The following is a 25,455-nucleotide window of genomic DNA, read 5'->3' on the forward strand; positions in this document are numbered from 1 at the left end:
TGCTGAGAAAACCACATGGTCGCAACCCTCCTCTAGATAGCAATGAGAATACCAGTAAATTGCCTCCCTTCATATGAAGATGGGTCGATAAAATGCTGAACCGTAGTGAGTGTCCAATCAGCGAATCCGATAAGCAATAATCCGACAGGGAGCGATCGTTCCAGCGAGTTCCCAAAGACGGGTCCAGTTCGCCGCCCTGGCGATGAACCTCGGCACTGGCACTGGCCCTCCATGAATTCGGGCCGCGGATCCACTGGTCGCCATCCCTTCATGTGTCTCGCCAACAAAAAGAACGTTCCTTATTTCGTTCTCTTTTCCCTATCGTTGGTGATCATTCTTCTCTCTCCTAATCCCTAGTCACCGTGTTCCTGTGCTGCATCCTGTGAGGGACTTTCAGCATCGCTTGATAATTTTCACATCCCCTGTCTCCGACCCACCGCACTACCCCGGACGACCGATCTATCGGCCGAGATGAGCAGCCCGGGCGATTACAGCGCCGTCCGCAAGGACATTGTCGCACAACTGAAGAAGCCTGATTATGATGATGGAAGCGCAGGTCCAGTATTTGTCCGGTTGGCATGGTGAGTTATTCCCCGGATGAAAAGTTTCCTGCATGTCAGTCGCCACTAACCCCTGAGCAGGCACTCCGCGGGTACCTACGACGCCGAAACCGATACGGGCGGCAGCAACGGTGCGGGCATGCGATATGAAGCAGAGGGGGGCGATCCATCAAACGCAGGCCTTCAGTACGGTCGAGCATTCTTAGAACCTGTAAAGGAGAAGCACCCGTGGATTACATACTCCGATCTGTGGACGTTAGCAGGCGTGGTGGCGATCAAGGAGATGGGCGGGCCGGAAGTTGAGTGGAAGCCAGGTCGGACGGACCTGGTCGATGACTCCAAGGTACCGCCACGTGGTCGTCTACCTGATGGTGCGCAGGGTGCAGACCACCTCCGCTTTATTTTCAACCGGATGGGCTTCAACGACCAAGAGATCGTGGCGTTGGCGGGAGGACACAACCTGGGCCGGTGCCATACCGATCGCAGTGGGTTCGAAGGTCCCTGGGTGAACAACCCAACACGGTTTTCTAATCAGTTCTTCAAGCTACTGTTGAAGTTAGAGTGGACACCTCGGAAGTTAGCGAACGGCATGAGCCAGTTCGTGTATGAGGATCCGGATGCGGAGGAGGGAGACGAGTTGTTGATGATGCTGCCCACCGATATAGCACTCAAGACGGACCCATCCTTCCGACAGTGGGTGGAGAAGTATGCAGAGGACAAGGACCTGTTCTTTGACCACTTTGCGAAGGTATTCGCGAAATTGGTCGAGCTGGGTATCCGGCGAGACGAGAAGGGTGTTGTTCTCAACACCGACAATGTCAAGGGAGGTTATATCTCTGCTCCCAAGAAGAGCAACACGCCGACAGGACCACCGAGGAAGCCGAAGGCCGAAGCTGTGCGGGCCAGGCTGTAAATACGCATTGGATATATGGGAGGGTCATGATTCAATATACCATAGAAGGATGTTAGAGGACTGGATAGAAACAGAAGCATGTACATTTGATTAGAGTAATAAATCTCATGTTTATTCAAAATGAAGAAACGAAGAAGCCCATCATTTCAAGTAGTTGAGAGAAAGAAGAAAGCAAGGAGAGAGAAGGAAGCGAGGGAGAGAGGAAGAGAGAGAGAGAGAGGAAGAAAAAGGCCGGGGATTCAATGAATGCGGGGAAAGGTCCATGCGCTGACTTTGGCCCGGCCGTCATTGGCTCCCAACGGCATTGTTGGCAACGCGTTCATCTGAAGCCAGTCCAGTAGCCGTGCGAGATGACTTGATTCGATCCTTGCTACTTAGTCGGGAGGCTAAGTCGAGGTACTCCTTAAAGATGCTCGGTTATTGGGAGAAAGGGCAATTGTGTTGGTGTAACCGAGTTTTCTTTCCCCTTTTCAATTTACCCCGGATTTCCGGACCGCGATCCGTTTCTCTGAATAAATATGAACTATTACCACTGAAGATGGCATGCTACCCATGGAACTACACCGGACAGTATGTCTTTATCATTGGATTAGATACACTATGAAGTGTTCCTTGCATTCTAAGATTAGTTGTTTTGTCTATGCCAATTTCTATCTATCATCTTTGAAACCTGAGCCTAAGCTGTGGAGGGAGTCTGGAATCAATACAGACAGACCCATCATAGTACTTTCGAAGGCATTATCCATCGCTCTTCATTTTTACTCTGCTAGCATGTCTCCGTGGTCGGGGTGCGTCTGGTGGTGTGGCTTAGGGAAACCTCAGTAGCGAGGCCCATGGTGGCCGGGTCTATTCACCCAATAATCCGGATGGTATGGTGGTAGCTGTGCTTGCTGTGGCGGCGAGGAGGATTGTCCCATTCCACCATAGGCGTTACTATCGGGGTTTGTCAGCTGCATCGGGCTCGAGGCAACATAAGGGCCTGGATTGGTCTGACTCTCCGGACTGTAATCGACCCTTTGTCGAGAAGAGGCTACAGGAGAGGAAGATATTGCCGGAGCTCCATAGATTCTTGCATTATGGAGATCGTGGTATCGCTGAACAGGACTGGTGGAAGGGATATTTACGGGCGTAGACAAGTTGGAGCCAATATACTGGGGCCTGCGCATTGGAGGCGGTGGCATTCCACCATAAGAGGAAGCTGACATGTGCGCAGAGGATGGCATATCTGCTGACATATGCGGTGTCGGGGACATGGCCATGATCGACTGCTGGTAGGAAGGAGGCGGACTGTAAGGACGTGCTTGCGCTCTTCTTGGCCTGCTAGAAACAGCCTGCTCTTGGCGTTGCGCCTGAGACCGCGCCTGAGCCTGAGCCTGAGCCTGCGCCTGGGGCTGGGGCTGCGTCCGGGGCTTTCCTCGGGCTAGGATATTCTGAAGATTCGGATCGACATTCCTGAATCGTCTCATGCATTCAGGCAGGACAGGTACCCAACTATACGGGTTCTGCTCCGGAGGTGGTCGTTCGGGCGGGGCCCAACCAGGACTTTGCTGGAGGAGAAGCTTACCCTGGGAGACAGAGTCAAGCATGTCGGTAGCCGCACTCACAGCTACTTGAAGCTCGCCAATACTCGGGTTAATAACCCGCTCGTAGAAAAGCAAGGGAATCTGCTTATTCCTCCAAAATTTCTCGGACATTTTGTCCCTGATGTTGTTTTGATGTATACCCCCAACTATGGCTCCGTTGTGGACAGAGCTACTATATGAACGCAGGCTTGTGCCGCGCACCCCACGTTCGGCATCAGTCCACCAGAGGAGCAAGTGGCCTTCTTCTTGGTATATTCCTCCTATCCAGCGATATGTGACGCTTTGCGTATGACCGTGCTCATTCTGATATGCAAGGGTCATATCTTCTGTATGTGACCGTACAGACACATTAGGACCGAGTTCTACCACCAGGCGCATGGCAACCTTGTGGAACCGTTTTTCATAACTAACAGAAAGTTTCTTGCATTTGGTGCAGATTGTCCGGCGCTGATGATCAAATGCTCGGGACAACACATCCTTCATATCCACGCCGTGCCGATCAGTCGCGACCACAGGCGGTGCCAGAGTGGTCGAGTTCATTTTAACCACAGTGGTTCTACTATCTTCAGACGATACACACTTACACTGCTTGGTGGTCTCCTCGTATGAGAATGCGAACTGGTCAAAGTGGAGCGTTGACTTGTTCCAGACGGTTCGCATCATATTAGTCGCCCCCACGCCCAGATGAACATCTGCTGGGAGCATCCGAGAAAAGCGTTCGACTAGCTCAAGACTCAGTCCTTCATCGAAGAAATCACATGGAGCATCGGTAGCTTCAATGAAGGCTCGCTCAGTAGCTGTGAGGCGATTCTGCCAGTTCTGCTGCTTGCGGTCGATGTTGGTGGACCCAGCATCTAGCAGTCGGCCTGCGATGATAGCACAGCCAATCGCACTTCCTCTGGGGGTCATGCTAATAGGACCTCGGCCTCTGTAAGGAAAGGTACGTCGGGGGACTTCCGGGTCGTCTTGGAAGTGCAGCTCTACCTCAGCTGTCACTGGGTGTAAGCTGTACTGGACTTTTCTCAAGTTAGTATCTGGGCTGGCGGTCAGCCATGGTCGTGGTATGTCCAACGGGACGGCAGTCTGATGGCGTTCAAGCTCGTGATAAGCGAAAGTCATGACGGCACGCTGCACTGCCTCGATAATTGTCTGGGCAGTCTGGATCGGAAGTGATGCTGCTTTCCCGAACTTCTGGGATATAGGAATTGCGGTGCTAGGGCCACTGACACCTTCGATGTTTCGTTCACTTGGTCTCCAGCTCCTTGAAGGGCTTCCTCTATGCCGCGTAACAGGGCTTTTGGCTTCTGTCGTTTGAGTCGGGGTATTGCCACCCGAGGAACTTTCTTCCATAGGATCCCCGTCATCACGGTCAGAGGTTTCCTCCTCATCGATGTCGGTCATCTCCTCTTCGACTCCCTGATCCCCGGGACTGGTTGAAGAGGCTCCTTCTGTCCGTTCCAAATCTTCCGAGCAGTCAGTAATACCTTCAATGTGTTTCCTTTGTTTCCCTTTCGCCGTGTCCACTCTTGGTGTTGCGACATCAACAAGCTCTCTGTCGCTATCACTGATTCCATTTGGTCGGCCCATAACCTCCAAATACCCCTCCGGTATATCACTAGAAGACCCGACAGACCCATGAGCTAGTGAGACTGATGCGTGCAAATCTTTCGGGGGATCAGGGTAATCCCTACTTATGGGTAGGTAATTGCTCCAATCCCGGATACACCCCGGTCTCAACAATCGAGGGCCGGCGTCCCTTTCCCAGCTAAAGAGTTCCTCCACTGATTGGGGCTGGTGGTATTCAGCCTGGTTCCAGATGATTCTCAGCAGGATTGCCATTTTTACCTGCCTTGGCTGAAGAGGAGGACGGGAAACAGTCTCATACGCATACCCCCAACCATGAAAGTCCAGCAGCTTGTCATATATGTCCCTGCCCTTGGCGAGCAGAAAATTCTTCAAGGTCTTTATGCTCTTTCCGCACAGTTGGTCTGTCTCGGCAGGTTCTTCGAGCAGGTTAACATCAAAAAGTGGATGCCTACACTCGACATGTTCAATTGTCGGTAATGCTGGCTCCATTATGCCTATTGCTTCGGCGACCTTCGGTAGTTTTGCGGAGGGGAGCTTTCCTGAGTGAATAAAGAGACTGATATATAGCTTTTGGAAGGCACACAAGACAAAGCAGCTGCTTTCGAGATGCTAGAAGGTCTGGAGAGACCGGTCATTCCGGCCAGATTTATAGCATTGGGAGATCTCATGTTACACAGTGATGAAGGCTCAGATATACTGTATTTCACTGCAATATCCGTCATTTACTGTGTATTTGTGAGGAGTGAAAACATAGTCAGGAAAACTGCAGAGTGCAGAGTGCAATTGACCGATTTGGCTGGCATATTCCTTGCAATCAGCCAAGGAGAATGTCAGAGCAATCATTCTCAATAGATGTTTCATAATTCGATTATCGTCTGAAGGCATATCCCAGCTACACCAGTGATCACATTGGGGAGATATCTGCTAACGAGGCAAGTTGAAGATGAAGATGAGGTGAATCCCGTAGTATCGCGATGTTCTGTACAGTATAACTATGCCTCAGGCATAGGATTACTAATACACCACTGTACACCAAATACCGTACCAAAGCAGCCGTATCACGTGCACAGAACAGTCAAGTGACAATATACCCTATTCAGGAATAGCCCCAAGCACAAGCGAGCCCTCAATCCCACCATACCCAAATAGGCTAGAGCCCAGCTTACCCGATCCCACAACGGGCGAGAGCAAAGTTGGAAGAAGCACTCGCAAGCCCGCCTCGATTTCACCTCCTTCTCATCCCTCTCGCCTGTCGACAATCAATCGCGGTCCTTCGCGCCATCGCCCATCATGTGTACGTGAATGACCCTGAAATCGGATTTCCAACCCTGCCTATTTGATTTCCGTCGCTGTTCGTTTTTTGCCGGTCATTTTTGGAGGAAATATTCATCGCTGGGGTTTTGGAGAAAAGAGAAAAGGACTATCATCGCGGATATAGACGGCAGCAACAGCAGCGACGGAATCATTGAATATTTTTCATCATCATCATGGCAACAACCGATTTCTTAAGACAGAAAGGCTGACTTGCGGTTTTTGGAATTTTTTAGCGCTCGTGTCCGGCGAGAAGACGAACTTCCAGTACATTCTGCGTCTGCTCAACACCAATGTTGACGGCAAGCAGAAGATCATGTACGCCTTGACCCAGATCAAGGGTGTTGGTCGCCGTTACTCCAACTTGGTCTGCAAGAAGGCCGACGTTGACCTCAGCAAGCGGTACGTTTACACTACACTACATTTCTCGATGGTTCGAATGCGAGGCAGGGGATAAAAGAGTGGGAGTGGATTCCACGGACAAGAGAAGGGAGAAGAGCAAACACCACGAGGTTGAAAGGGCAGGAGATACAAGAACAGCCAAGTTGACTTTCCTACTTTCTACAGCGCTGGTGAACTCACCACCGAAGAGCTCGAGCGTATCGTCACCATCCTCCAGAGCCCCACCCAGTACAAGATCCCCACCTGGTTCCTCAACAGACAGCGCGACATCACCGATGGCAAGGACTCCCAGGTCGTCTCCAACTCCCTCGACAGCAAGATCCGTGAGGATCTCGAGCGCCTGAAGAAGATCCGCTCCCACCGTGGTCTCCGTCACTACTGGGGTCTCCGTGTCCGCGGTCAGCACACCAAGACCACCGGTCGTCGTGGACGCACCGTCGGTGTCAGCAAGAAGAAGAACTAAAAAAACAATCATCGGGGTCATATCATCTGCGTTTGTTTCTTCGTACTTGCTGGAGTGGATCGTGGGAAGGATGGATTCCTTTCGTGTATCTTGGTGTGGATTTTTTTAACGAAATCTTCCCTGGGACCGGGAACAATATTAGAAAATGCCGTGTCCGAAATGAAAAGAATCATACCAATATGAATGAATACCAAATCGTCCTTTCCTCAATTTTCCTTTTCTCTTTCTGCTGGTTTACGATATACGGGTGCGTTCAGTGGCGAACTACATGAGTAGGCTCTTATGGCTTGGCTTCTATGGGAGTGGTTTTTTTAACCATTGATTACGTACTGAGACGTCTGTACGCCTAGTTTTCTACACTGTATGTAAACTACTGGCCGGGCCTTATTCATGTCCAGACGGTTTGGGTACTATTTATATGCGTGTAAATGCGATCGATTCATTCTCATACGAAGTACAAATGTATAATGCACTATAGTGACAAAACTCATAGATACCATGCAACATATAAGGATCGGGACTAGTGGGCATTGACAAGCATGCTCAAACTATCGTTAAGAAACATATCTGCAGTGTCACCGAAATGACCAGAAAGTCTATATGCGGTGGTAGCACGTCTTTAGAACCATTCACCTCCCAACCAGCGGTTGAAGAACTCGAGACTCGACTCGGGCTGGTCCATCGGGACCATGTGGCCACCACCATAGAGACGCATGAAGGTGAAGTTGCCATGGGACTTAACCTGGCCAATCTTCTTGCCCGTGTGCTCATTGTCGACAATGACCAGATCCTCCAGCTCAGCGGAGGCATATTCAGCCTGTCCGGGCCACTCCAGGGCTTCAGTCCAGGCCTTGTTGCCCAGCCAGTTGCAAATGAAATCAGCATCACCGGCATAGATCAAGACAGGGATCTGCTCCAGGAGTCCCGGAACGAGGCGGTGGTAGGGCTTCATCCAGTCACCGTGGAAGAGGAAGTTGCGGTTGATGTCAAAGTTGCACGAGTCGTAGCCGTTGACCTCAGCGCCAACAGCCTCGATGACTTCGGGCTTGTTCAGGTAGTCGCTGACGTAGCCCATAGCCGAGTAGCAAAGGTTAGAGCTATCCTCGCACTTACCACGGACATCATAGACGTTCTGCCCAGTGCGCTGGTAAGGGGCAAGGAGGGCGTTGTTACAGTAGATGGAGGCCGGGACACAAACCCAAGCGCTCTCGGAACTGTAGCAAGACTCAATCATAGACTGGCAGCGAGGAAGAGCGTTGTCCATGGACTGGCAGGAGCTCTCGTCCAAGACAGCTGGGTAACCGCCGTCACCGCAGGCCATGGGACGGTAGTACTCGTACTGGGTGTATCCGTCGGTGAGACCGTTGCCAATGAGAACGGACTGCAGGTTGATGTTGCGCTTCTTGTGAGACAGGATCTCCGAAGCGAAGACGGGGATATAGTGACCAGCATAAGATTCACCGGCAATGTGGAAGTCCTGCTTAGCATACTCGGGGAATTGTTTGAAGAAGAGGGTAAGCAAGGCATAGACGTCCTTGCCAGCAGCGACCGTGTCGCTGACAGCAGAGTTACTGTAGGAGTAACCGACATTGACAGGCTGGTCAAGGAAGATCACGGACGCGTTGGAGTTCCAAGCGTAGTCATTGTAGACCGGCTGGATCTTCTTGTTGATGCTGCTAGGGCCAAGCTCCATGAAGAGACCGGTGAGGGAAGAGCACCCAGGGCCACCGTTCAGCCACAGAACAACGGGATCATTCTCGGGGTCATTGCGAGACTCGAAGAACCCTAAGTTGCGTTAGATATCCAGAGCATATAAAAAGCGTGATCTTGAACCAAGGTGTGCTTACAGTAGAACAAATGCTTATCATTCTCGTTGTCATCGAGATAACCGGTGTACTGCTTCACGCCGGGGTCGATGCCAAGAGAGCCAGGATCGGTCTTCTTGACCCTGAGATCATAGGCTTCCAGCTTGCCATCGACCTCGCGCTCCTTCTCACCGTTCTCACCAGTGACCCAGACGCTCTGAACGTCGGAGCCGCGGACGATGTGGTCCCAGTGCGAGTCGGGACGGCGGTTGTGCTTCTTGGGGAGGGAAAAGAGAGGGTTCTGATCCATGCTCTCCGGGAAGAAGCTGGCCACCTCATCCCAAAGCTTACGAGCCTCGTCAGAGAGAGACTTCAGTTCCTCCTGGAATGCGTGCAGCGGCTTGGAGAACCCGTCGGCACTGTGATCCGCAGGGACCTCGGCCGCATGGTCGGCACCGTGCTTGGCACCGTTACCTCCAAGGACCTGCTGGAAGGGAGGAACGGCCGCCGTGGCCGCTCCAACCAGCATAGCAGCTGGAAGGACTCTCATTGTTGCTGAAACCCTACGGGGCCGGTATGAATTGAGATGGTGATGGGATGAGTAGGCAGAGGATGGGTACCTTGCGGTCTGGAAGGTACGGTACCTGGGCAGGGAGCTTATCAGCACGGGTTATCAAGGGGGGGGTCAGAGGGCATAAAGTGAACTTACGGACACAAAAGTATCAAAATAGAAAAAGCAAGTAGCTCAGAAAATACCAGCTACTGGGTGATCAATGGAAACCCAGAAGAGGATGGAGAGGAAGGAAGGAAGGAGAGAGGAGAGAAGAGGAGGTGTACTCGATGGGCTGTAGGCGATGACGCCTCGATAGCAGGAACGGAAGGCGACCAATCACATGCCGGTGCCTTCCCTTTGCAGAAAGTCACGCGTTGAGTCAGCCAGCTGAGTCAGCTCATGGCACGGGACCAGCGTCATTGCGGTTTCCTCCAATCACAAGCCCGTCGGGTGACTACCTTAGGCTATCAACAGCATTTTTTTCAGCGCATTCGAAACATAATCCTCCTCACTGACGCACCTGCGAGTATACCGATTCCATATATTACCTGAATTGACTCTGTGTATACACAAGAGCCTCTTGCTTTGTCGCAGAGGCTTCCAGCAACATGCCCATCAACCAACCATCAAATCAGATTAAATTTACCAACGTATCAGTCGTCAGGCTAAAAAAGGGTACGTATTGATATGCATGTGTGGCCCTTCATTTGCGATCGTCTTGCGTGGCATGTCTGTCAATAATGTGGGGAGATCATGCGCAAATTCAGCGTAGAAAGAAAAACTGCCTGCGAAACTTCCAGTCGGCCCCGCAACCCCGCTAACCGTTTCACCAACAGGTAAAAAGCGCTTCGAACTCGCCTGCTACAAGAACAAACTCCTCGAGTACCGCTCCGGAGCAGAGAAGGATCTCGACAATGTCCTCCAAGTCCCCACGATCTTCCTGTCGGTTTCCAAAGCGCAAACAGCCCCATCCGCCGAGTTAACAAAGGCCTTCGGCGCCGACACGCCTGCAGATGAGATCCGGCAAGAAATTCTACGAAAGGGTGAAGTGCAAGTTGGCGAGCGTGAGCGCAAGGAAATCATCGAGCGCGTGGAGAAGGAGGTGTTGGATATCGTATCAGGACGGCTTGTTGATCCTACGACGAAGCGAGTCTATACCCCCGGAATGATTTCCAAGGCCTTGGACCAGCTCAGCTCGGCTAGTGGTCAACAGCAGTCGCAAACGTCTGGCAATGGGGAGACTAATGGGGACGACAGCGAGGAGAGCCGCCCGAGGAAACCGCTCTGGACGGGTGTGACGGCCAACAAGTCGGCGAAGAGTCAAGCGCTTGAAGCTATGAAGGCGCTTATTGCATGGCAACCTATCCCTGTGATGCGGGCGCGGATGCGCCTCCGTGTCACCTGTCCTGTGTCACTGTTGAAGCAGAGTGTTAAGGGTGGTGCGGCCGGTGGTGCTGCCGCGGGTGGTAAAGAAAAGGAGGCGCCGTCCAAGAGCGGCTCCAAGTCGAACAAGAAGGGTGGAAAGGGGTCCAAGAAAGCCCGTCAGCAGGAATCCGAGGATGAGGCAGGTGGATCTGACGCAGAGTCCGCACCTGCCAAGGGTCCGAGCAATGTCAAGGATAAGATCCTGAGCTATATCGAATCTATTGAGGCTCAGGAGGTTGTCGGCGGAGACGAGTGGGAGATCATTGGCTTTGCTGAGCCGGGAGCTTTCAAGGGATTGAATGAATTTGTGGGCAACGAGACCCGGGGCAGAGGACGTGTGGAGGTGCTGGATATGACGGTGACCCATGAAGAGTAAGCCCCGCCGGGATTACTTCTGGTGCAACCATGTACAGCCTGCTATGATTGATGACTAGGAAGGATACCAAAATTATGCCATAAATGTGACCATACTACAATATACTAGAATCCAAGCATATCATGATTAGATACCATATAATCAAGGATTATAGTAAAGCCAAGGATCGTTATAAATCTCCTTCGCACTCGACCGACGCTCCGGTTCCCACTGGAGCATTTTACGAACGAAATCAATGAACAGACGTTGATCCTCTCCCTGTAAGAAAGGCGTCATATTGGAGAAATTAGATTCTTCCGATGGAATCAACTCAGGGAACTTGAATGTCCCTAGAGACGTCCAGCAATTAGCGCTTGCAGCCCATCGAAATTACGTATAACATACCTTGAGGCGAAAACAAGTCATTGCGTATATGCGGATCACATTTGTTCATAAACTGTGAGGGAGGAGGCCCCAAAAGCCGTATAATCTGGGCGATATGCACCTCCCGGGAATATCCCTCGGCGTTCGTGGCATACTCCATCAAAAAGCGTATCATCGGCAGATAGCTCCCAAAGCTGCATCGTGGTAACTGTGAGTATACATCACGACGAACTATTTTCTTTTGACTTACTACTGTCCCCAAATTCCAAATATCAGCACTATACGACCAACCAGCCTTTAGCAGAACCTCAGGGGCACAGAATGGTTGAGGCTGTATGTCATGGTTGTGCGGAGTCGATACATCCCCGAAAACGGCAGCACTGAAGTCGGAAATCCTCAGCAAGCCTACTCCTCTCTTGAGTGGCCCAAAGTCGTTCCGGGATTCGAAAACAGGACGACCATTCCGAAGAACATGCGGTGCGGGATGGAGTTCTTGCTGGCGGACATACTGATCAAGGACGGTAGTATCCTCGAATCCGATGAGGAAGTTATCGGCTTTCAGATCTGCGGTCAGTTAGTAGATAGGATACTATCAGGACAATACCTTACTTACCTGTGTGCATGACATGACATTCAGAATGTAGAAAATCCAGGCCACACAATATAACCCTCAAGAAAGCTTTAAGAACCTGTGGAGGCACCCCTTTGCTTCCAAGATGTCGTCCTAGAAGCCAAATCGGCTCCCTTAATGGCTCAAAGACCAAGCAGAGATGGTCTCCAAGGATACCTTGTATTTGAAACCAATCTTGAACCAGTCTGACATACGCACGACCTTCGTGCTCAGACCGCAGACCGGCAATATGTTGCGATATTTGTAGTTCATCTTCCGCGGCCTTCTTCTCCTCAGCACCAGAGTTCGTGATCTTCAAGGTTACGTATCTGGTCGATTGCCAGGGCCAGCTTTGCGGTGTTAGATAGGTATCTAGTGTGCAGCTACGGTTAGATACTATGCTTGACTGATTAAGATGTATCTTTCGCCAACCAAGCGGTGGAATTAGCACCCCATCCTAGTTTAGAGATGATATGGTATTTCCCTATGGACTCTCCGATTCGGGCGGGATAGTATTTCCTAGGATTGTAGTGTGGGTTGCGTTCTTCTTCTATTGGCCAGAGTGGGGAAATGGTCTTGGAAGATAATACCGGTTTGCTAGTACTAGAATACAGAGAGCGAACGGGTTTATTGATATGATGACGAAATAGAGTCATTGTGTGAGGCAGATAAAGCTTTGGGGAATTAATGCTGTTTAGCATACATGAACGAAGCGGTAAAGGGCGGTGCCGGCATATCGCAAGCCAGGAATGAGAGCAAGGGAGATCTAGATGTGTAGAAACGTCGCAGTAGAACTGCACTGTATGAGTCAATCGATAGGCATACTCTGTTATTCTACGCGATGACTTGTCAGAACAAGGTTGAAGACGTGGTCTATCCAGGATTTAGAGTATTGATTTCTATTTCCGCGTTGCAGGTCAAAGATCTTAAGCTTACGCACGCTCTCATGTAAATATGTTCCGCTACAATACCACATCTAAAAGATTTTCCAAGACCACACAATTAAGTACCAGGAGTTTGCCAAGATATCTCATCTTCACATTGAGATGTATGAATTCAGGATGCTTGTACCATCCAATCCTAATGGAGATTGCGTCACCCACTACATCAGGCACAATTGATCATACACAGGTACGAAGCAAGAAATTGCCAATCTAGCCAAATAGTTTGAAACCCATCCAACACATGCAGACACTAAGCATGGGAAATAGTGTAGACTAAGTACTCTGTAGTTCAGCTGAGCCATGCCATCAATAGTTACCCAGCTAGCTACATGATGGTACAGATTAACTTCGTCAGCGCAGAAGCAAAGACCTACTTACGCATCGACCTGGGAAGAACACAAGCAGTCTAAACACATGCTTACATATTAGCTATCAGCATCCAGCATATTTGTTTTATTTGTGATGAATCTATTGATTGGTTGTTGAATTCTACTCAACAAACTACAGCGTCATGAACTAGTAAGTTCCGCATAGTGGCGGGTGAATATATACATACTATCAGTACTTACAGCAGTAAACATCAAGATAGTATTATACCAACAAAATCATAGTATAATCCCAAGAAAACAAAAGAAAACCCAGTCCTGCACCCCAGAAGCAACATCCACTTTACCATCCACAATCCAGTCTAGTCCAACCGACCTAAGAAGACGGTGATACTAATGCACCTTTTCCCCTCCACACTATAGCCACCACCCACTGCACCCACCACACCACACCACGATCATCATCCCTCACCCCTCCCTCCTTCACCAAAATCATCCATCCAGCCAGCCTCCCCCCCCTTCCCTCATAAGCATCAGATTAAATACGAACCATGCAAGTACGAAAACAACAACAAAAGCATCAAATAAAATAATATCGAGCTCATCAGTACACCAAACACACCAAGAAGCAAAGCAAGCAAACAACCAAGTCAAGTTCAAGTTCCCGACCGAACCGACAAACCGACCGACCGGACCCGAACGAACGCCCGGACAAACAAACGCCTACGATAAGAACCCAATGTACCGAATCAAGCCCCCCTCCAAACACACTATTAACAGTGAGAACCCAAACTAGTGCTTTCCGGCACCGTCGATCAAACCGGGTCTAGTCTACCTGGTCACTTTTTACTCCGTAGTAAAAAAAGTATATACTTTAAATGGATCAAAAAAAAGTAAAAAGTCAAAAAGTTGGCTGAAGTATCCAACCGGAGGGATGATCGAGTCTGGAATGTCTTGGCGCGAGGGGGAGGGAATCATTTCCCTGTTGTCAACTGCGTCTGACACTGGGTTTGGCTTTGGTGATGATGCGTGTGTGGCGCAGACTAGGATGGAATGATTGACGAGGCTTATTGTCGATAGTGGCTTGGTCTACTCCGTATGGGGTACTTTACTTTTATTCTTATTACTTATTGCTTATTGCTTTCTGGAGTGAGGCGAGGTGGCTCACTAATCTACCCCGTCCTACTGCGTACACTACAGTATATGGCAGGTCTTTTTTTATTATTATTTCTTCATTGTGTTACCTTACAGTTAGATAGGTACATTAAGTACAAGTCTGGTCAGTGGCCGGTGGGATACTCCTCGGTGCTAGTAGTAGGCACCCACTAGGCACCAGCACACATGACGGGATTGGGAAACCAAGCAACTCTGTTGGATGGGTATACGCTTAAACGCAATGCACGAAGCAAAAGCACAAAACAGACGCTTTTTCGAACATTGCTCGTTTCATGCGTGGAAAGGGACCGACTCCGTCCAAGGCATATGCAATAAAACCAAGACGCCCCTCACGCCTGAATTGCATATGTAGACTGCGTCAGCCGACGAAAAATGGCAGCCTTGAACACGACCGGGTATTCAATGCCGCCTTCTGCGACCCAGGGCCGGGAGGGTTCGAAGAAGGTAAGATGCTCACACCTGTGTCGCATAGAGGAATCTAAAGGAGAAGGTGGAAAAGGATGGCGGAGTCGGAAATAGAAAAGAAAGGGGACCATTTGTCGATAGGGTCGGTATCCATAGTGAAGTGGCATCACGTGATGCAAGGAAGCGAAGATCTTGCCGGAAGTCGGAGCGAATTAAAAAAAGGTACTATGAGCAGATCTGCACGGCGTTCAACGCCCGTGTCAGCTCCTCCGGTGAGAATGGCATGTAACACCCCTTGGGCGACAAGGGGGGCGGCGAAATCGCTCGTACAGCCGGGGAAGTGTAGCGGATCGTTTCTTTCAGCTGGGCGATCGAGTCAACCCGGTCGAAGTCGGCAAACAGAGTCATCAGGGACTCGCTGTAGCTTTCAGGCTCCACGGCTGTGGATGACGATGAGCCACTCTCTCCTTGTCGGCCGCAGGCGTATTCGTCATGGTGAACCGAAGGGGAATCTGGTGATTGGTCAGATGGCTGATCGTTACACATGGCATATTTTATGATAGGTCCAAGGCTGGACAACATCCCAAAGGGCTGACGAAGGGAAGTATTCCACATACCAACTGTCACATCTACTTCGGGTGGTACTGTCTGGATCTGATTGGGGGCGAGGTCGTCGGCGGCGTCTTCTTCGTACCGCGCTCTCAGGAAATCCGGTATAGATGCACAGGGGGAGAGGCTGAGATCGGGAGTACGCGGGCGTTCCGCTTGGGCGTCCTGAAATGACCATGCTGCAAGTTTCCGTTGATGTTCCTTGTCGAAAGGGCCCTTGAACTTCGACCGAGGGATTTCACCGCGTTTGTAGTATTCGATCTTGATTCCATTGCCCTTGCCCTTGGACGAGGACCCACTGCTGGACCGGCGGAACACCCTCCGCACCTTTTCTCGGAAACTCATGTTGACCGGCGTGGGAAAGCCAGGCGATATGGTGGTGTATGGTGCCGATATGTGTGGAAGGCCGATGTATTATAGGAGGGTTTATGCGTTCAACCGTCGACTCAGTACCTCAATGTTGCATACCTTTCCCGGGAAGGGAATGGACGCGAGGGAGGGTGTGCAAGCACAGACGACAATCGAGTAGGTCCAGAAACCCTCGTATCATCGTTTGCCTAGACCAAGTGTGGGGTGGGAGGGAGAGGGGGTGGAGGGGAGAAGAGGGGAGAGTAGAAGAAAAGAAGGAAGAAAGAAGGAAGAAGAGGGGAGAGTAGATAGTGAAGTAAGAGGGAGAAGAGAGGAAGGAAGGAAGGGCTAGACTAAAGAGTAACTAAGGAAGAGAGAGAGATATGATGGGGGTTATGTCAAGGAACTAATGGAGCAGCAGTCCAAGTTAGAGCCAGAGCCAGAGAAAAGGCACGACTAACTGGGAGGAGTAATCGGAATCAGCGTCCATACCTATGATACAATGCGATGGGGAATTAATTACTCGTAGTTCAAAGTGGAAGGGATCTGATTGGAACGAGCGGTGCGAGGCACCATGCCGTTAGTCCCATACCACCAGGACGGGGCTCCATCCAACGGAGTAAACCATTCCCAGAATGCACTGGGGGGCCATTGACTTACCGGAAGGTGACTTATCATGGCTCGCTTGACCTTACTTTTGCTCTGCACAGGCCAAGGTAACCCCACGGCTCTGGGACTGGGAAGGTTGGGACTTTCTTGGGAGGGTAAGAGAAAGTGTCTTGCCCGGTAACTGGTAAGCCGCGATTACCTGCGGCCAAATCCGAGGCGTGAACGAGAAACAACGCCGAACGTGGAGGATCCACCTGGAGGGAGGGTTGTGCGTGAATTTCCCAAGCTTAGCCTGATTGTTCTTAGCCGGAAACGAGAAGGGAGTGAGACTTGGAGTGTAGCAAGTAGTGCAGTAGATTAGTTCTTGTCTTGGGGTTTTGTGTCACTTGGCGAAGGAATATGCTAGATCATAAATTCCATGCTTTTGAGGGAATTAATATTTAGAATAACTTATAACAGATGATGAGAGAGGGAATTGCAGTACAAAGAATGACAGGATGGCGAAGAAAGTCTTCATCGTCATCATCACCACTCACTTTCCCCTCCTCTCCTTCAAGCGGGACACAACCAGACATGACATTTTTCTTAGTGTATTTCCCATGAAATATTTCGCTCATTTTGCCCTCATTGTCATTCTTTTCCGCGGCGCTCTGCAAACTCGGCCTTGGAGTGCCGAGTCCCGATTCTGCCTTTCCCAGCCCAGGCTGACTAACCCCTTGATTCTGAACCGTAAACTGCCCCCCTTCGGTGTCCCCTCCTTCCAATCAAACATCCATGGGAGGGAGGTTCACCGTCGGGTTGCATCGCCAGAACAGGTGCTACCTTAAGCCAAAAAGGTCCTATCCAAAACCATGGTTTGGATGCGCCAACTCCAGACCGGGTCTCGCATTACGAGTGGTCGGGAAGTCAAGCATCTCCGGCCGAGGAGATCCATTTGGGTTGCAAGAGGGAGAACTCTAGGTTCTCTTTTCCCACCACTCACTTACACTTTGCCCCAACATGTTGCAGGGCTGGCTGGCTAGCCGGCCAGCCGACGGACTGGGCTGGGCTCGTAAAATTGCAGCAGAAGACAGGTGTATATCTCGGTGTACTATCGCCCAGCCGGCAGAACTTGCATGATGGTGTGTGAGTGAGTGTGAGTGTGTGTGGCAATGGCAAATAGATCAAGCAAGGCGTCGTTTTTTGCTGTCGTGGTCCTGCACCGAACGATTCCAGAAACACAGCCAAGACGGTCCGATCTACGTGCCACCACCGACTCGAGTCAATCTTCTGTATTTCTTGTCTTCCATCTTAGCGATCGGGATGTAACCCTGCGACCCCCGGCATCACCCACCATTTGTCCCCTCGTGAATGCTTCGTTCTGTTTGCTGTCGGATGTAGATAGGCTGGGGCAGATGACTACCTAGTACTTGGTGGTATCCCACGTCAGTCGCCGGAACGAGAACGGTGCCACTGGGACAAGAGGCTCTCAGACAAGTAACACAGTAGCAAATGGTTTGACTAATGAGATAATGAACCAACTCTGGACGATAAGTGTTTGCACGAATGATAACGCTGGGATGGTCGTGGATTCCGACTGCCCCGCTGGAAGTGCTCGGAGTTGCCCCCACTCGGCACGGTACTTCCGGTGACCAAAACGGTACCTTTGGCTCATATAACAAATTGCTACCATCATTTCCCATCAAATAGGCCTGCTGGCCCAATGGTAAGGCGCTTGACTACGGATCAAGAGATTGCAGGTTCGAGTCCTGCGTAGGTCATTCTTTTTTGCTGCTATCGCATCTCTCACCCTTCTAGGGTATGCCTAATGCTCATATTTGATATATCTTTCTTTCGCTTTCGTCAGGCACGCAGTGTGGAAATGTACATCGCAGCCATGCATAACCACCAAATCACCACGAACTGAAACTTAGATTGTGTGAGATGCAAGGGGGCTTACCAAATCTGGCACGTTGTTGGGCCGTCAACTCGGCGTGGCATCGCAACCGCCATCAACTCCTTCCATCATGATGTCATGGCAGCAACACACCCCAGGTTTTGCCTCCCAGACGCCCTTCAGGTTCGCCGTAACTTCTTCGGGCATGTATACATACGTCCCCGACAGTGGGGGCGCAGACGAGATTGACAACTTGGCCACCTGTCACCAGCAAGGGATGCAGAAGTACATAGTGGCCATAGTGGCCACCTTGCGCTGCCGTTTGGGGCCGTTCCAGCTCGAGCCACTCAATATATACCAGACGTTTGTGTGGTGGGTTGTGTCAAATTAGAGCTATAGCCACGTGATGCCTACATTAGAGAAAGCCATAGTATGAGTACTCCGTAGTCCATACTGTGTCTATCCAGGGTAGATGGCTCGTTCTTGGCTTTCACTACTGAATTGGTCAAGGACACGACGGCTGGCATGTTGACCGGAAACGGTCCCAGACCTTCATTCCCTGTCCGGGTTTGGCCGATCCTGGACCCGACGGCATGCTTCATGATGCAATCGACCGATTGAACACGGGCGCGGGTGTCACCGTCACCTCGTACTCTGTACCTCTTTCTACAAAGTACCTCGTAGTAAGGTTGTGTAGCAGCAGACTGGATTCTGTGGTTGATGATCCTGATAGTTTTGGTTAGTGGCTCAATAGATATCCTGCAAGTTCAACCTCTCATTAATTAGCTATGAGCCATGCATAATGGCATTGTACTTCGTTCCAGGTCAAGTGAGACCTTGCCTTGTGCGGACGGCTCGCCTCGGATAAACTCAGGGCCCGTCGGGCGGGATGGGGATCGTCTGCAAGCTTGAGAATTAGCCCGCTTAACATGGCTTGTTAAGCCCATGCTGCAGGTACAGTCCCAAATCGCCGGAATCAGGGGGATGTGCGCCAGCTCCAGCTGCCATACAGATTGACACTCAATCGCTTCGTAATTGCCATTCCTGTAGAAGCCGCAAGCAGCGCATGAGCTGAGTTCGGTCTGGTGCAGAATAGCAACCGCCATCATGGCTGGCCAACGTAATTCTTGTCTTTTTTTTGTAGTCATGACTGAGAGCAGAGTGTTGAAAAGAGATGAAGGAGCTTTGTAGGGATTCAAGTCGAGCCCAGGGAAAGCGCCTGCAGGTAATAAACATCTGCAACCCTCAACCCACGCGCAATTCCACCCATATTTGGATCCGCGTGCATTGTACCCCTTCCAATCTTACCCTGTCGTCCCCTTCGACACGACCCCATGTGACCGCGGCGTGACTTTCGCCCTCGTTTGGATTCCCCCGCTCCCACAGCATTCATTCAAAGATTGTTCCTGTGCGACTGGCACCTGCTTGACTACAACACGGGCTATGAGTCTACTCACATTGCATTGCACTTGTCGCGTGCAGCTCAAAACAAAATCAAGTGCCGGTGTTCCAGCGTTGCCCGAATTAATTGCACCTTGTCCCAGCCCTCCACGGATTAACGTTCCCCGAATCGATTTAGGCAATCGGAAAGGGCCACAGGGCAACATACCAGACCAGCCCGCCCCTAACTTCCCACTTCATCTGCCGTTGGTTCTTAATCCCCATTCTCGGAATCGCACGACCTCGACGTTTCGCATCCACGATTCGTGTCCATTCCGCTCGCACAGACAGTAAGTTTTGTTCACCCACAGCTGCTGCATTGAGTCGTTGTCGTCATCGCCCGCGCTCTAACAAGATCGCTGCTGCACAGGATAATCCATCACAATGCCTAAGAAAGGAGGAAAGAACAAGGGCAAGGGCAAGAAGGGCGGTGGTGCTGCCGCGGCCGCGAAGAAAGCAGTCGACGTCCAGAACAATGTGTGAGTTGAACTCAATTGCGCCCCCAATTGTGCTGTTGTGTTGTCATTCGCAGGCTTATTTCGCACAATGACACTGACATTTTTCTCTCCGGAACAGTGCACCGGCCAACGAGGTTGAGGAAACAGTCCCCAAGAGCGACAGTGAGATTGAAGCTGTCGCTACCGAGGCAGGCGTCACTGACACTACTGTGCCTGAGACTGTCGTCCCCGAAACAGCTACCAAGGAGGAAAGCGACGTTAAGGCTGGAGCCGACCTTGGTGTGACCACGGCGCCCGAGACCACCGTCCCTGAAATTGTCGCCAAGGGTGGTAGCGAAGCCGCCGCGGCTGAAACTGGTCCTGCAGTTACTGCGGTACCCGAGGCCACCGTTACTGACACTACCGCACCTGTCCCCGCGGTTGCCCCTCCGGTTAACTTCACTGAGGAGGCCTCAAATGCAGTCAATACCGCATTCCCCAAGGTAAACGATGGCATCACAGATGACGCTGCGCTGAAGACGAAGACTGCCCAGGAGGAGACAGTGGAGGAGGGAACGAGTAAGTTGAGCTCAACGGTTGCGCATGTTGCGCAGGGCTGATGGTTTACTAACGACGGTCCTCACCAGCTGTACTACCTTCTACCTGCGCCCTCGAAGCTTCCAATGCGGATACCACATCCCTGCCAGTCAGAACCAGTGCCCTCGAGCCCGAGACCGCCGATGCCCACGTGAAGCGCCCCTACGAGAGCAGCGTCACCACCAAGGAGGACGACTACAAGCCTCACAAGATGCCCAAGGTGGAGGATGAACCAGCCATTGCCACCGAGAAGGCAGCCGCTGCAGACACCGTTCAAGTTCCTAGTGGCACCACTGTCCAGCCACAGGTTGTCCCCGGGCTTGGTGCTGGCTCCGCAGGTGAGGCATCGAAGGATTTGGAAGTTCCCGGGCTTGCCGCGACGGGCAAGGATGCTGGAGCTACGTCCAGCACTACACTGCCTCAAACCACCGAGAGTGTCCCGGCAAAGGTTACCGAAGCGCCATCCGGCGTAGAGGCTGCTGGCACGACAGCTGTCGCTCCAGTGGAAGCTTCTACCAAGCCAGAGACTGCTGCAGCCATCGCTCCCTCTGGAGCACCTACCTCTGAAGCGCCAGAGAGCACTGGCGGTGCCAAGAAGGCGTCCGAGGAGGTGACACAGCCGAGTCCAGCAGCGGCCACCAATGCCCCGACCGCAGCCGCAGACAGCGAGCCTATTGCTGTTGTTCCCAGCACCATCATTAGGCCCTCTGGACAGGAGAGCAGAGCGGCAGACCAGACTGTGGAGAAGTCCACTGCTGAACCCGCTGCCTCTGAGGCAGAACAGCCCCTGAAGGCCGCGGAAGACAAGGAGCAGGCGGCCAAGGCGCAGGAGTCTTCAAAGCGTCGCAGCGTTGTTCCCTCGACGATCAAGGACACGAAGCCTCAGCAGGAAGAAGCCCAGAAGTCTGAGACCCCGGCGACTCAAGGCGTATCGGCGGTTCAGAAAGAGGAAGGCGCTGCTGCTCAGAAAGCCGAGGAGGTCAAGTCCGCGGAGCCTCAGACGGAAGGCACCTCTACTGCTCAGCCCGAAACCGCTCAAGCTGGACAAGAGACCCAGCAAGCGGGAAGCGCCGCTGCCCCGAAGGTTGAGGAAGGCAAGACGAGTGTTGAGCAGGCCAAGGACACGGCGAAGGGCGAGGCCGGCAAGCCCCAGGAGACTGCCAAGTCGGAAAGCAGCAAGGCCGAGAAGCGCAAGAGCGGACTCTTCGCCTGGCTCAAGCGCAAGATCAAGGGTGAGAAGAACTAGAGTTCTGCCTTGTTTCTATGCTCGTTTCCTGCCGGAGGATATTCTCCTCCGGAATGATCTTTTGGCTCCTTTGGTGAGCGGTTGCCGACCCAGGAGCCCATATTGCTGATACCCCAACATGGATGATTGCATGGAGTGATGGATATTCAAAAAAAGGAAAACACAAAACCCAATAAAAAATTGGAACAAGGGAAAAGAAAAAAAAAAAATGATGCAGGCTAGGCAGAAAGATACCAGAGATAACATAACGCCATACTAGTATGATGATGGATGGCGGGTGTACGATATGAATGGCCAGGATAGGATACCACCAGGGATTGATTGCTTGATTGCTTGATTGGGCTGGACTGGGCTTTCTGATTGGGATGCTGCAAAGCAGTGTTTTGTATTTCGGACGGATGTATGGTTCATGTTCACATTCACGTTCATGTTGATGTTCATGTTCATCTGGGCTGGCTGCATGGGCCGAGACTGGGACGATGTGTATGTAATTGGCTTTTAATGGTAATGGAGGGGAAATATGATGATTTTGATTATTGTTTTAATTGGGTGGTTCCGAAGGACATTGAAACATTCTTTCTTTCTTTAGAGGTTGACGTAGCACTATAATTATTGTAGCAGAGAGAGAAACCGATAGCTGGAGCTGCCAACCCGGGCGCTTGGCGAAGCCATTCCCAAGAGTGGATAGTTGCCAAAAGGACAACACATCACGGCAATTCACCGCCATTTACATCACAGCGACGAGGACCACGGCAGTGGTTATCGGAATTAATTAATTATTACGAGGCATAGGCCAGGGTCAGTTTGGGTTTAGTTGGAACCACAGGAAAAGAATTCCCCGTGACGACTGCCGCTTCTTTCTCAAATGCTCCATCAATAGCTTCTTTTCAAACTCGCAACTATTCCTCTGCTGGGAGACTCTCGTCTTCCCCCACACACGTTTCCTGTCTATCTGGTCACTATTGAGTACTATTGCCTTCTCTTCTCCTTCTTTTTTTCTGGTGATCCTTCCAAGGCCTTCCAAGAAAGGGAATCCTCTCGATCGGCTAGTCAGCCATGATATCACTTGCCTGGCCGATCCCTCCGTCAGCCCCTCCACTTGCCGCCCCACGATGAGGGAATTCGCGCCTCCCTTTCGTCCTCGGTTTCCCCTCTTTCGGACTTTTGGGTGAATCAGTCTCCATCTTGACTCCATTCCCATCGTGGCTGAGACACTTCCCACCGGTTGCCGACCGATCCAGGCCAAGCTTTCCTTAAGCTTTAGCGCTGTGTCCCTGGTCACTGTCTGGTGATTCGCCCATCCGGCCACACGAGAGAGGGGTCCCAAACCTCGATACCCACTCGCTGCGTCCCTCCGTCACTGGCAATGGGCGTTTACAGCACTAGTCTAGGATTTCGGACACTGTCTGAGCTACAGGAAAGGAGCTCCATGAGTGGCTGCCACTCCCCTCTCGGGGCTGAGGACAACAGCCACTCGTTGGCTGTTCCCTCCTCCCGTGTTGTCTGAGCTGACGGATGTTGCGGCAGGCCAGAGCAGGGAGCAGGGGACCAGTTTCAATGAGCTAACTGGATTGACGGCCGTTGGCTGATGGTGGGAGCCTGCTGTTGCGCCCCTCCTTTCTCTTATTTACATCACTGCGCTCCCCCTTTTTCCTGTGGCTGTTTTCTAGCATCACTTTCTTCTCTCTTCTCACTCTTCAATCACATCTACACATCCCAATTCGGCACAATGGTCCATCTTGCTCAGGTTAAGCGCGACAGTGATGTCGAGAAGACCGCTCAACAGGTCGGCTCCATCCAGCTGGACTCTGCTGAGGACGATGCCTTTTACTCCAGCGTCTACGGCACTCGTTTTGCTACGGAGCAGCTCCCCTCGACTGAGATGCCGGAGCGGGAGATGCCCCGTGAGGTGGCCTACCGTATGATCAAGGATGAGCTCAGTCTGGATGGTAACCCCATGCTCAAGTAGGTTCTGTGGATAGCAAGACATGTGCAGATGCTGATTTCTTGACAGCCTTGCGAGTTTCGTGACAACCTACATGGTAAGTGTCCTTTTTCTAAGAATTCCAGGCCAATGCTAATTCGAGTAGGAAGAGGAAGTTGAGAAGCTCATGACCGAGTCCTTCAGCAAGAACTTCATCGACTACGAGGAATACCCCCAATCCGCTGAGATCCAGAACCGCTGTGTGAACATGATCGCCCGTCTGTTCAACGCTCCCACCGACAGTGATGACGAACACCCCATGGGTACCTCTACCATCGGTTCATCCGAGGCCATCATGCTGGGCACCTTGGCCATGAAGAGACGGTGGCAGAACAAGCGCAGGGCGGAGGGCAAGGATGCCTCCAAGCCCAACATTGTCATGAACAGTGCCGTCCAGGTGTGCTGGGAGAAGGCCGCCCGCTACTTCGATGTTGAGGAGCGCTACGTCTACTGCACGGAAGACCGCTACGTCATTGATCCCAAGCAGGCCGTGGACCTGGTGGACGAGAACACCATTGGTATCTGTGCCATCCTGGGCACCACCTACACCGGTGAGTACGAGGACGTCAAGGCCATCAACGACCTCCTTGTCGAGCGGGGCATTGACTGCCCCATCCACGTCGATGCCGCCAGTGGTGGTTTCGTCGCTCCCTTCGTTGCCCCCAACCTGGAGTGGGACTTCCGTCTGTCCAAGGTGGTGTCCATCAACGTGTCTGGTCACAAGTACGGGTTGGTGTACCCCGGTGTTGGTTGGGTTGTCTGGCGCTCGCCCGAGTACCTGCCCAAGGAGCTGATCTTCAACATCAACTACCTGGGAGCCGAGCAGGCCAGCTTCACGCTGAACTTCTCCAAGGGCGCGTCGCAGGTCATTGGACAGTACTACCAGATGATCCGACTGGGCAAGCGGGGCTACCGGTCGATCATGACGAACATCACACGCACTGCCGACTACTTAGCCGACCAGCTGGAGCAGCTGGGCTTTGTGATCATGAGCGAGCGTCGCGGCAAGGGCCTGCCGCTGGTGGCGTTCCGGCTGCCGGCGGACCGCGACTCGGAGCAGTTTGACGAGTTTGCGCTGGCGCACCAGCTGCGTGAGCGTGGGTGGATCGTCCCGGCCTACACGATGGCGCCCAACAGCAACTCGCTGAAGCTGATGCGGGTGGTGGTGCGCGAGGACTTTAGCAAGAACCGGTGCGATGCGCTGCTGGCGGACATTAAGCTGGCCTTGAAGACGCTCAGCGACATGGACAAGGCGATGTTGGAGCGGTACACTCAGTAAGTTCCCCTGGATGAGAATTGTGCCAACTACTTGAGTGGAGGCTAACGGAAGTAGTCATGTCCGGGTGCACTCGACCAACTCGCACAAGTCTAAGCATGTGCACCCTCACTACAAGAACGAGAGCCATTCCTTGCAGGGCAAGCATGGCAAGACCCACGGTGTGTGTTAAGAGTAGACTCTGTTAGATAACAGGGGGAAGATGGTGGCCATGGGCTGTATATGAAGCAT

At 51.8% G+C, this 25,455-nt stretch overlaps 12 protein-coding genes and 1 non-coding gene across 13 annotated transcripts; 6 read left to right on the forward strand and 7 right to left on the reverse strand.

Annotated features, from left to right (window-relative positions):
• Positions 1–471: 471 nt before the first annotated feature.
• An08g08720 (uncharacterized protein) lies at positions 472–1,473 on the forward strand (the record flags this gene model as incomplete). The annotated part of the gene is made up of 2 exons (XM_001392947.3): positions 472–581; positions 642–1,473. The coding sequence occupies 2 exons, from the start codon at positions 472–474 to the stop codon at positions 1,471–1,473; spliced, it is 942 nt and encodes a 313-aa protein (XP_001392984.3).
• An 818-nt stretch (positions 1,474–2,291) lies between these two features.
• On the reverse strand, positions 2,292–5,132 carry An08g08730 (uncharacterized protein; the record flags this gene model as incomplete). Its single annotated transcript, XM_001392948.3, has 1 exon — positions 2,292–5,132. The coding sequence occupies one exon, from the start codon at positions 5,130–5,132 to the stop codon at positions 2,292–2,294; it is 2,841 nt and encodes a 946-aa protein (XP_001392985.3).
• Positions 5,133–5,933: 801 nt separating this feature from the next.
• Positions 5,934–6,819, forward strand: An08g08740 (40S ribosomal protein uS13; the record flags this gene model as incomplete). Its single annotated transcript, XM_001392949.3, has 3 exons — positions 5,934–5,937; positions 6,191–6,356; positions 6,522–6,819. 3 exons carry the CDS (start codon positions 5,934–5,936, stop codon positions 6,817–6,819), a joined length of 468 nt encoding a protein of 155 aa, XP_001392986.1.
• A 619-nt stretch (positions 6,820–7,438) lies between these two features.
• cpy (carboxypeptidase Y cpy from patent WO9609397-A1-Aspergillus niger) lies at positions 7,439–9,174 on the reverse strand (the record flags this gene model as incomplete). The annotated part of the gene is made up of 2 exons (XM_001392950.3): positions 7,439–8,604; positions 8,667–9,174. The coding sequence occupies 2 exons, from the start codon at positions 9,172–9,174 to the stop codon at positions 7,439–7,441; spliced, it is 1,674 nt and encodes a 557-aa protein (XP_001392987.1).
• Positions 9,175–9,785: 611 nt separating this feature from the next.
• An08g08760 (uncharacterized protein) lies at positions 9,786–11,061 on the forward strand (the record flags this gene model as incomplete). Its single annotated transcript, XM_059749260.1, has 4 exons — positions 9,786–9,852; positions 10,014–10,392; positions 10,453–10,974; positions 11,037–11,061. The coding sequence occupies 4 exons, from the start codon at positions 9,786–9,788 to the stop codon at positions 11,059–11,061; spliced, it is 993 nt and encodes a 330-aa protein (XP_059606169.1).
• A 149-nt stretch (positions 11,062–11,210) lies between these two features.
• An08g08770 (uncharacterized protein) lies at positions 11,211–12,607 on the reverse strand (the record flags this gene model as incomplete). Its single annotated transcript, XM_059749261.1, has 5 exons — positions 11,211–11,236; positions 11,363–11,549; positions 11,592–11,905; positions 11,955–12,301; positions 12,384–12,607. 5 exons carry the CDS (start codon positions 12,605–12,607, stop codon positions 11,211–11,213), a joined length of 1,098 nt encoding a protein of 365 aa, XP_059606170.1.
• A 2,420-nt stretch (positions 12,608–15,027) lies between these two features.
• On the reverse strand, positions 15,028–15,756 carry An08g08780 (hypothetical protein; the record flags this gene model as incomplete). The annotated part of the gene is made up of 2 exons (XM_001392953.3): positions 15,028–15,314; positions 15,420–15,756. The coding sequence occupies 2 exons, from the start codon at positions 15,754–15,756 to the stop codon at positions 15,028–15,030; spliced, it is 624 nt and encodes a 207-aa protein (XP_001392990.1).
• A 533-nt stretch (positions 15,757–16,289) lies between these two features.
• On the reverse strand, positions 16,290–18,451 carry An08g08790 (hypothetical protein; the record flags this gene model as incomplete). The annotated part of the gene is made up of 10 exons (XM_059749262.1): positions 16,290–16,364; positions 16,455–16,622; positions 16,863–17,122; positions 17,219–17,322; positions 17,460–17,564; positions 17,611–17,678; positions 17,778–17,835; positions 17,922–18,011; positions 18,219–18,270; positions 18,355–18,451. 10 exons carry the CDS (start codon positions 18,449–18,451, stop codon positions 16,290–16,292), a joined length of 1,077 nt encoding a protein of 358 aa, XP_059606171.1.
• On the forward strand, positions 18,057–18,128 carry tRNA-Arg (ACG). Its single transcript has one exon. It is a non-coding gene; the product is annotated as a tRNA-Arg (tRNA).
• Positions 18,452–18,654: 203 nt separating the features above from the next.
• Positions 18,655–19,350, reverse strand: An08g08810 (hypothetical protein; the record flags this gene model as incomplete). Its single annotated transcript, XM_059749263.1, has 2 exons — positions 18,655–18,970; positions 19,097–19,350. 2 exons carry the CDS (start codon positions 19,348–19,350, stop codon positions 18,655–18,657), a joined length of 570 nt encoding a protein of 189 aa, XP_059606172.1.
• A 718-nt stretch (positions 19,351–20,068) lies between these two features.
• Positions 20,069–21,964, forward strand: An08g08820 (uncharacterized protein; the record flags this gene model as incomplete). Its single annotated transcript, XM_001392956.1, has 3 exons — positions 20,069–20,163; positions 20,261–20,700; positions 20,769–21,964. 3 exons carry the CDS (start codon positions 20,069–20,071, stop codon positions 21,962–21,964), a joined length of 1,731 nt encoding a protein of 576 aa, XP_001392993.1.
• A 779-nt stretch (positions 21,965–22,743) lies between these two features.
• Positions 22,744–23,637, reverse strand: An08g08830 (uncharacterized protein; the record flags this gene model as incomplete). Its single annotated transcript, XM_059749264.1, has 4 exons — positions 22,744–22,847; positions 22,904–23,316; positions 23,380–23,549; positions 23,596–23,637. The coding sequence occupies 4 exons, from the start codon at positions 23,635–23,637 to the stop codon at positions 22,744–22,746; spliced, it is 729 nt and encodes a 242-aa protein (XP_059606173.1).
• Positions 23,638–23,693: 56 nt separating this feature from the next.
• An08g08840 (uncharacterized protein) lies at positions 23,694–25,396 on the forward strand (the record flags this gene model as incomplete). The annotated part of the gene is made up of 4 exons (XM_001392958.3): positions 23,694–23,929; positions 23,979–24,006; positions 24,055–25,223; positions 25,282–25,396. 4 exons carry the CDS (start codon positions 23,694–23,696, stop codon positions 25,394–25,396), a joined length of 1,548 nt encoding a protein of 515 aa, XP_001392995.1.
• Positions 25,397–25,455: the final 59 nt, after the last annotated feature.

Source organism: Aspergillus niger, assembly GCF_000002855.4.
Source record: "Aspergillus niger supercontig An08".
NCBI lineage: Eukaryota > Fungi > Ascomycota > Eurotiomycetes > Eurotiales > Aspergillaceae > Aspergillus > Aspergillus niger.